General features: G+C 34.5%; 1 protein-coding gene across 2 annotated transcripts; it reads right to left on the bottom strand.

Annotated features, from left to right (window-relative positions):
* MYB4R1 (myb domain protein 4r1) lies at window positions 1–9343 on the bottom strand. 2 transcript variants are annotated; one of them, XM_079066926.1, is made up of 13 exons: window positions 8674–9343; window positions 7689–8194; window positions 6748–6938; window positions 6295–6456; window positions 5898–6212; window positions 4884–5042; window positions 4635–4784; window positions 4335–4538; window positions 4224–4262; window positions 2885–3142; window positions 2253–2540; window positions 1339–1500; window positions 1–613 (listed from the first exon to the last, which is right to left on the bottom strand). In XM_079066926.1, exons 1-13 carry the CDS (start codon window positions 9041–9043, stop codon window positions 232–234), a joined length of 3186 nt encoding a protein of 1061 aa, XP_078923052.1. In that variant the 5' UTR covers window positions 9044–9343; the 3' UTR covers window positions 1–231. The 2 variants fall into 2 exon arrangements, with proteins under 2 accessions (XP_078923052.1, XP_078923053.1); XM_079066927.1 differs by lacking the exon at window positions 4224–4262.
* Window positions 9344–10759: the final 1416 nt, after the last annotated feature.

Here is a 10759-nt window from a genome sequence, read left to right on the forward strand (position 1 = left end):
TGTTCAAAGTTGTCGTATCTTTCCTACATAATATACTCACTGAATGTAAAGAAAACAAAGTAGCAAACCCTCCCGATATAAACAATTCACATCTCAAACTTTGGACTCGTCACTCAATATACAAAATTCTTTTAAACATAACCTTTTCTCGCAACATCTGAATCAAAACCCATCTCACCCTACTCGACCTTCAAAGATCCAATAAAATCAAAACAATAATAATATTTTCATTTAAATTTTCCTTTTCTTCTTCTTTAGTTTACCAAAAAAGCTACCAATTGTCTCTTCATCACCAATCTTAATACAACTTCTCCTCTTTAGTCTTCCGAAAAAGCTACCAATTGTCTCTTCATCATCTCCTCCCTGCATTTTACGTTTTCTAGGTGTTGTATTGGAAGGTGTGTTTTCGATGGGCAGTACTGGTGGTGCTTCAGTCGGAGATGATGATGAACATATATCAATTTCCCCACGATTCGGATTGGGATTGGGATTGGGTCTTCTGTTGGTGGTTTTGGTTTTTTTATTTGAAATGGCAGCAACAAGAGGTTCAAAAGCTTCATCCGTCTTGTCATGTTGTTTGTTTTTGTTTTTGTTTTTGTTGTTATTGCCCCTCCTGCACAGCACAAACAAGGGGAAGGGGTTACTTTCAGGGTTAAATTTATACCAACTTACTTTTACTTTTGGAAACCCACCACCTAGTTATAGCATACCAATCTCATTGTCATGTAATCAATCCAAGACCAAAATACAAAGCAATTAAGTGGTTTCTTCAAAGTATAATAACGTCATAATAGAAAAAATCAAAGTACAATTCTATAAATAAGAAAAACAACTGAATGTACATACAATGTTGTAATTGAAAGAAAAAAAAAAGTTGGACGTGAGGAATGTCACTGATACATTCATTTATGCCTGAATTTGCACTAGATGAATGATAGAATGGGAATGGGATTGGGATTGGGAGTGGGAATGGGATTTTTCCAAATACCAACCAACCAAGGTGGTGATATGATATGATGGTTGAAAAAGTAAAGTAGTTGGATTGGATCCTCAACTCAATAATCAGAATTCACAAGGAAGAATTTAAATATTAATGTGAAGTTAAGTTGTGATATTAAGCGAATGGAAGCAACCTTATTTCCTGAAAAGCTACAGTGAAGTTATGGCATGTTTCTTTTTTCCAAAATAAAGTTGATAAATATTTAACACTTAGTAGAGTTATGTTAGGTGAGAAAGAAAGAGCATCTTAGGGTATCATCATCCCTCCATGAAATGAAATGCAAGTTTAAGAAGTGAAGCAAGTTTTTTAAACGAATACCATACTCATTCAGTTCATACCTTTGTTTTTGCTTCCAGGTGTGGGATTCGTGAGGTTGAGCGTTGAATATCTCTCCAGATGAGATGTTTGACTTGTTTTTTTCAGTCGGAAGAGACAGATGGCTTCTCTTGGTCTTCTTTTGATTTAAGAAAGTTCCATCCTCCTCATCTTCTTTGTTGCCTCTGCAACCACAACCACAACCAAAACCCATGAAGATCATATTAGATAGAATCAAAACAAAGCCTCCAAAGTCCAAACCATAATCGCAAAACAAACATTAATACTCCACTCCGTCCAAGTAGATTCATTGCTCATTGCTTTCTTTAGGGTTACATTACATTACATACTTAAATGATAGCAACATCATACCTTTCATTTCTTCCTATTAGTCAGTCATACTAGTACTATACATTTGAAAAAACTACCACTACCTCTACCTCATTATAATTATAACTATATGTATGCCTCAATGTCTCTTCAATCTCATCCAAATATTTACAAAACAAATTTCACTGAGCTTCGTGTGGAAGATGTTTCAATGTCTATTAAGAAAAAACTCAAAAGTAGAAGGCTCATGCCGTAAATGTAATTAAATATAATAGTGAATGAATTATGAAAGTAAGTTGCCAACAAACATCAATTCATACTTGGAAAACAGTTACATGTATACATGTTTTTGGGATTTTTCCAATTGATTTATTACAATTTAATGCTTATAATAATCACACCATACCATTTGAATATTTTTTCATGAAATATTATATTAATAAGTTGTAATATTGAAAGTAGGAATTGTGTTGCCACTGCCACTTGAAAGAAGAAAAATGTGAAAAGTTATGAGTGAAAGAAAGAAAAACAAACACTCTTTGTTGTCTCCAAGTCTAAGTAAGGATGAAGAATAAGAACAAGTGTTTGAGAAAAAGAAAATACATACCTTGGTTTCCGCTTGCGCTTCCCGGTGGCTGCTTTGGTTTTAAATGGTGTTGATCCTGCACCATTGTTTGGATCCAATGATAGTTGGTTTCGCTTGTTGTTTTCAATATCCTTATCATTATCATTATCATTATCAGCGATGGTGATGGCACCCTCACCCTCTGGGGATTTGATTTCAGTCATGCACATGTCTGGAGACGCTTCAGGTTCATATATGGGTGGTGTTTCTCTACACATCCCGGAATCATTTAAGATATTCGTATTCATCTCCTTCTCTTCTCTCTTGCCTCTGCAACCAAAACCAATCAGCATCACATAACCTTCTCTTAACTCCTAATTAATAAATAATATGCTATGCATAATCAATGTGAAATCTCAATCACTTTACTTTTAGCCTAACATACATATACATACTTTCATCATTTCTTCCTATTACACCATTATTCTACTGTAACTGTACCCTCTCTCTCTCTCTCTCTCATCCAAATATTTACAAAACAATTTTGTGGAAAAAAAAATCAAACTACAATGTCTAATAAAAAAAAAAAAAAAACTTCAAACGCAACTTTAAGGATGTTATAATCAAAGCAAGTTTTTTTTTACACTCTTTGAACAAAAAAAATGAGATCATACCTTCGTTTCCGCTTCCGGGCATACTTTTTAATTTCGGAATTGTCCCCATCAACATTTAGATCCGACAATCCGCTCTCTTGAGATGAGATGTTTGGGTTTGGGTTGTGTTTTGACAAACTTTGCTTCCTCTTTGATATTCTATTATTACTGCCTTTCATGTCACCATCATCTTCATCTTCATCTTCATCAATCAATTTCAATACTTTTTCAGTAGGATTTACCTTTCTTGCCCTCCTAGATCTAACTCTCGGAACAGCTCTGCAATTTCACACAAAACTTCATCATCACCAATAACTTACTTCTTCTAACTAGTATTGTATTAAATAATACAATACATGTAAATAAATGTACAATTTTAACTCTATGTTATTTTCATTATTACAAAAATAATCTCATTAAACCCAAAATAAAATCATGATTAATATATATATATATATATATATATATATATATATATATATATATATCATGGTTGCAGAAATCCGGATTAAGCGGCGATTAATCGTGGATTAATCGCTTGGCGTTCTCCAACCGTCGAGGATTAATCGGGCTTGGCGGGATTAATCGGTCAACAAAAGTCAAAAAAGTCGAAAAAAGTCAAAAAAAAATGTCAAAAAAATTTAAAAAAAATTTAAAAAAAAAATAAAAAACATTTCAAAAAACCAACTTTTTTTTTACTCCAAAATTTTCAAATTTTCAAAATTTCGAATATTATACCAAAATGTTAATATTTTCGTATTTCCAAATTTCCAAATTACAATTTTTCTTATTTTCTAATTTTGAAGTACTTGTTTTTCTTAAGATATATTAATATTAATTAATTTTAATATTTTATTAATAATCTATGGTCCCCGATTAATCCCCGCCAAGACCGATTAATCCCTTAACACCAGTCGACCGTCGAGCTACTGTCGAGCGATTTTTACAACCTTGATATATATATATATATATATATATATATATATATATATATATATATATATATTCTTTAGCTTATGCAAAAAAATGTACTATAATCAAAATCATGATTTCTTCAGAAGATTTGTTTCATTAAAACTAACATAAATAAATATGCGACTTTGCGGAATGAATAAAACACTGCTAAGAAATGAAAATTAACAAAATGGAAGGAATGGTCCATTCCATTTTAGTTCATCATCCAAAACAATAAAGGATTATGAGAAAGAGATAAGGGGCAGACAAGTAAGTTAGCTTAAAGTTTTGCCCATGAAAAAGAAAATTTAAATGCATGTTACAAAAGAATTGTGAAGAAGGATGTTGTTTTTTGCAGTTTTCATGGGACAAGAGTATTGGATCATGGAGATTCAAAAGAGCATACCCAAATGAGGATTCAGGTTCACATTGCTGTGGCTCCGAGCTGTTCATATTCGATTAAAATGTGAACACAAAGAAACAATAAAAAACCAGGAAAAAAAAAACAAAAGCATACCTTTGGTTTTGATTGTCTGAGGTTATATGATCTTGATTAGGTTCAGGAGGCGACTCAATTAGTAGAGGGGCAACAAAGTCATTGACAGTAAGAGCAGGGCGTGCATGTTCCCGATCCACAAAATTAGATATTAAAGCAGCCTTTTTCATCTTTCGGGCTCTTTGCAGCATGGGAACTTCATGTGGAAGCAACACCTTCCATCTCCTATCCACACACACACATACACACACACAAAAGGGAAAAAATGAATAATAAATAAAAGCAAATATTGGGTGTTTGTTAAAAAAGCTAGTAGAGTACCTGAGACATTGACTATCGGTTCGTGGAGGAACACATGCAGCTACTTTAGACCAGAGATATCCATGTTCTGAAATTGCATATTTCAGCTTTAAATCCTCCTCTGGAGTCCACTCGTTCATGTTAAGTGCAGGATCTAAGCAATTAACCCATCTGTCACACTCACACAAACAAGATGTTTGTTTTTTTGTTACATTACATGTAAATCAACCAAACATCTGATAATAAGATATTCATTATAAATTACAATACCTTTCTCGGCATTGTACTTGTGTCCTGCCAGGCACAAATCTAGCGATTTTGTTCCAGTTTTTAGCCCCAAATAGCTTCACAGCTATTTTGAGATGCTTGTCCTCATCTGGGGCCCACTTCCCAACTCTTTCCCTCATTGGGTTCAATGACTTCTTCCATCTGAACGCAACACACAATAATCAGCATAATGTTTGTTCTTGGCACGATAACAATGGAATGGAATTAACAGAGTGATGGAATGGGCCATTGCATTATGTTATCATGTTTGGTTGTCTTGAAACTTGAAAGAAAGGAATCAGTTTTTCAAACATGTTATGTTATACACAATTACAAACTTAAATGAAACAGAATTCATAAATAAAGTCACATATGTTAATTTATAAATATAAACTTTAATCAATTCAACATATTTTTTCCTAAATAATTTACATGTATATGCGTGTGTTTTGAGTAAAAAAACAAAGCACCTTTTTTTTTATTTTCTTCTCAAAACCGCTTGGCCTCCAATGCCCAAAACTACCCTGTTTTGAGTTATTTTATACGTTCCAATGCCCACTAAATCAGGAGGATCATCTTTTTACTCAAAACTACATCATTTTTAAACTTGCTTAAAAATGACTAAATTGAATAAAATAGTCATACGTAAATACATATAGTCATTTTTTAAAATCTGTTAAAAATAATAAAGGATTACAATAAATTAAATACCATGAAATCTTAAAATAGAACTAAACTAAAAATAGTTACTTTTGCAAGATTAAAAAAAACTGATCTTATAGAATGAAAATTTTAGTTCCTAGGGGTTATCGAAGATTATATAATATAAATAAAAGTAATTTATAATTATAATATCATTCCATTCCATTCCATTAGCAGAAGGAATGCACCATTCCATTCCTGAAAACAATCAGAACTTTTTCATTCCATTTCCACCACAATGCCCAATTCCAATTCCAACTTTGATCACTGCATATCGTCTAAAAAGTTGAAGAAAAAAAATGGTAACTGACTGACCTATTCGAGCATTGGGTACCAGTCCTTCCTTCAAGTGTTGAAGCAACAAGCTGCCAATTGGTCTCGCCATATTCAGCTACAGCATTACGAAGCTCCTCATCTTCAGGGGGAGTCCATTCATTTTTTATTATAGATGCATTCAGACTCCTTTGAAAACGCGATAAGCATTGAAAAGGCGTCCTATTTGTCCCCAATGCATCTGCAATATCAATCCAGTTACTCAACCCGCGATTCTGAACAGTATACAAAAGCTTCTTATCTTCAGTCAGACTCCATGGCTCGCAGTTTATTAAAGGATCTTCACTATTCATCCATCTGAATCATCAGTTCACAAACCACATTATATTACAATCAATCATAAAATAGCAACTTAAGAGAAATACTGGTATACTTATACCTTGATTGACATTCAGGACCAGAGCGGCCTATGACATACATGGAAGCCAGGCGTTCCCAATTGACCTTGGGAAGAAATGACCGGATTTCCTCTGCTGATATTTCACGATGTGTGATTTCTGTAAGCATGCTATCCATATCATGGCAATCTACATCTTCCCCACTGTCATATCATCATACCTATATACTATTAGCAACATGATCCCTTTCATCTATTATTCTACTACTTCCAATAACTACACAATCATAGCAATGCCTTCCTACAAGTATAATTCTATAAAAGGAGACATTTTTCATACTACAATGTCGTAATAAAAGAGTAAATTTAAAAGTAAAATGCAGTAATCAACAGAAATGCTATACAAGTGTGTTGCTATAAGTAAGAGCAGGACTTGCAAACTTCAGTACCTTTTTTCAAACTCATAATAAGATAGATAGCATCAAAATAATATACCTGAAAAGGTTTTGCGTTAACATTTCCTGAAATTGTTGTTTAATTCCCTTCAAAAGGTTGTCATTCTCCTCTGTCGACCAAGGTTCCCTAATCAAAGAGAATGGATATTTTGACATTGCATCTCTATAATCTGCAACATGGGAATTTTCAGCAGGGCCTTGATTAATTGCATGCATTTCTTTATCCTTAGCCTGTAAAATTCCCAAAGTGTAAAGATTTAAAATGACAAACAGCGTACAAAGGATTATTATCATCAATGAATATATCCCAACCCATTCGTAATTAACTAAACTGATCGACTACCAAAAAACAACACCAACTTACCCAGTTAAAAGCGGAGCATTTTTAGGGTTTAGAGTTTACATAAGACATATTTTATAGAAAACTCAATAGCATTCAATATTTAAATGACTAAGGATTTTTTAGTGCATCGCTTACATAAAAACAAAGGCCCAATCATGACTTAGAGAAAAAGAAGTTCATAAAGACAAAGGCACAAAGCCATCTCATTAATTACCTTTTAAATAGCCATGAAATGCCCTCACCAGCAATAACTTGTTCAAAAAGACCAAAACCATCCTAATAGAAGCAAAATTCCTAATGGACACTTGGGGAACTATAAAGCTAACATATAATATTATAGGCCAAATGTGTGAGAGATGCATAAACAAACAAAATAAGTGTAAATCCCCATTTCACTAGTAACAATCTTAATGACAACCAATGCCTAATTCGATGTCATGTGATTGAATCCAAATTACATTCTGCATAGTTTCTTTAGACCCTAATCTTGTTATCCATCAAACAGTTAAACTCTCAAACTTGGATTCTTCCCAAATGAGTCACCACAGATATTATGGAAATGTGCCATCAAAATTTTCAATAAAAGACAAAGAAAAGATGTATCAGAGAGAATAAAGATCATTTGCAAGGAGACTAACCGCATTAGATCTCTGTTTTGGAACTGAAATTAGCTGGATGCGTGGATCCTTTTTCTGAGACAATGCTCGGCCTGTTTTTTTCCTACAAGCCACCTGAAAGTCTTTTAGGATTTTAACACGCTCCCTCAATTTTTTATTTTCTTCCAACCTTGCTTCAATCTGTCCTATTTTATTACGTATAAACTTCTGGCATATCCTGTTCTTCTTGATGGCTTCAACAAATGCCTGTGCAGATCTTGGAAAACCACAATCTGGGGCTGGAATAATTTCAGAACCAGGCTCATGCCATTCACTCACATTTGCATAAGGAGTCTCAGGGGTAATGTTACTGGATAATTCCAAATTCTGATTGGTGTTGCTTCCATCTACACAATCTGGAAACCCTTGTCCATTGTTAATACTCTTTACAAAAAAATTAGGGGAAGATTCCTTTTCCAATTCTATGTTAGTTGCACCAACCTGCTCTGGTCTCTGTACAGAACTCTCCTTGTTGCTGTTCTTGCTATCTGGTTCAAAAATCAATAAACAAATTTTAGTTGTATAAAATAAACCAGATACAACGAACTAAAACAGCTTCAGTAAGTGGCAACAATGAAGCAGGCAGGAAGCATTGCAAGCATGTTCTGTGAACATGCATCTATGTTAATTGCAACAATAACTTACGAACAAAGACTGATGCAAAAATGATGATGATGATGTTTCTATCCTTTCCCTCAAGTTCTGATCCCAAATGCTTTTTTATTCTTGAGTAAGCGCAGTATTTGGCACCTTTGGCTCAACTAGTCCACAGGGTTCATGCAAAGAACCCCACTAGGCCTTCCGGCCAACAGAGGTGGCCCCTAAGTCCCAGGTAGAAACGAATGCGTTTGATTATTCACAAAGGATAAGCATCGGGACAATGTAACATAACATTCAACAAAAAAAATTCGGTAAAGAATAGTGATTCAAGCAGACGAAGAGAAAAGAAAATTCGCAAAACTTTTACCGTGGTACTGCGAGAATCGTCGTTGAATAGCACGGAGAGTTTCAAAATCTTCACCATAATCCTCATTGTCATCCGATAAACCAGAGGGCATAATGATGCTTAACGGTTTCATAGAAATAGGATATTGTTCACTGCCAATATCGTTGGTTGGAACAGAAAAACGTTGTTGAATGCTACGCAGTAATTCTATGTCTTCATCCTCAGACGCATAGGTGTCACCAGAATCGCTACAGGTGGTGGATGCTTTGGGGGGGTCGTCGACAGAATCGTCGACACCTGTGACAGAGCAGGCCTTTCTTAGGGCTTCCATATCTTCGTCAAATCCGGCATCGGAGTCGCTGCCGGAGGATTCGTCTTCATTGTATGGCATTTTGAAAGTTAATCTGATCGAATGACAGACCTTGGATGCAATTTTGGGATTGGATCAATTAGGGTTCTGGGTATATAGGATGTAGGGTTTAATGAGGAAGAGGCGACCCCCTTCCAGTGCTGTTACAACTAAACGTTTGTTCATCCTCTTCGAAACACACTTTTCACAAATTTAAGGGCAACTTTACTTTAACTCATTCAAATCTCATGAGCTTTTGGATTAGGGTTCATATGAAGAAAACGCGACCGCCCTTTGGACAACTAACCGTTTTAGACCTCATTCAAATTTCATGAAATTTTTGTTTTGACCGTCTTTAATCCGTTAGGCAAAATCATATAGAATTATGTAATATTTTATACAAATTCATGTTCACCATGTTATAATTATCTAGACTTTAATTGAAAGAAGTCTAGTAGTCTTTCACTCCTTTGATTAATGAAACGAAATGATAGGATAACAACAGTAACAAAGCTACCAACCTTCTTGAGGTAAAAATGACTAAACTGCAAAATTCGTCCTTTGTGGTTTCATAAAAAACTGTGGATATGGTCCAAAAAGTTCCCGATTTACATTGAAGGTCCAAATTTAAGAATTTCTTGTGGTTTTGGTCCTAAAAAAGTTAAAATGACTACTTTGCCCTTATTAATTCTTTTTTACATTTTCTTTATTAACTTTTATATTTTAATAATTATAAAAGAAATAAAAGAAAAAAGAAAATTTCATACCTCACACCCTACACCCCGTACCCTCCCCCTTCTTTATCCCTCTATCTCTTTGACTTTCTTCCTCTACCTGCACTTCTTCGTCCTCTACCTGCAAATCCGACCACCATTTATTCTCAGAAATTTCATGTGTGTGTGTGTTTTCTTCACAAATACTGCTTTCTTTGAACAAAGATTCACGCCTAAAAAGATTTCAAATGTCCATTTCTTCAAAGATATATTCCCAAATATCGTATTTTCTAAGAAAACACCAATACTCGATTCAGCTCGATACAACCCATAGCTCGTTTGGTAAAAGGGGAAGTTATCCGAACAACCCTAAATCACAGGTGGTTCAGGCGATATTTCCCAACCCGATTAGACGGTATCATCATCTTCTTTCTGTTTGGGTCTGCTCTCACAAAGACTCGTGAATATCCACATCGTAAAACTGAAGTCTATAGTTACATGAAACACATGATTAAATCTCACATCCACTAAATCGTATCAATCGTTCCTAAGGAAGACAATTTATATCATCTTTGAGGTTAGAATGTGCTTGGAGATTCACAAATCAAACTTGCCACAACAAACCCACCACTTTAGCAACTACAATCAAAATAACACCACAAGTCTGAATAAGAACAGGGACATCTACATAGTCCTATTTTATTTGGTGATTGTAAATTCATGATTGCATATTTCATCTCCCTTTCTCCTTGAATTGAATGGTTGTGGAAGGAACAAATTTGCATCTATTTGGTTAAAATAATCTAATAAAAATGTCTTCAGTGGGGGTAGACGAGCTATGCACTCCATGTGCTCGATCAAATGCTTCAAAGAGAAGTAGCTCCTGATGTTGCAATATTTGTCTTGTAACAAACGAACCAGATTAATCCCAAAGAACAAAACGGAGAACCAAGCGATAGGATCGATGGTAGTTTGTAGGATCCAAATGAAGAAGAAGATGCGTTGCTGAAGCATCGATCTGGGTTTCTTGAAGATGAAGTGATAT

This window comes from Lactuca virosa, chromosome 8, assembly GCF_052849685.1.
Source record: "Lactuca virosa cultivar CGN04683 chromosome 8, Lactuca_virosa_CGN04683_v6, whole genome shotgun sequence".
Classification (NCBI taxonomy): Eukaryota; Viridiplantae; Streptophyta; class Magnoliopsida; order Asterales; family Asteraceae; genus Lactuca; species Lactuca virosa.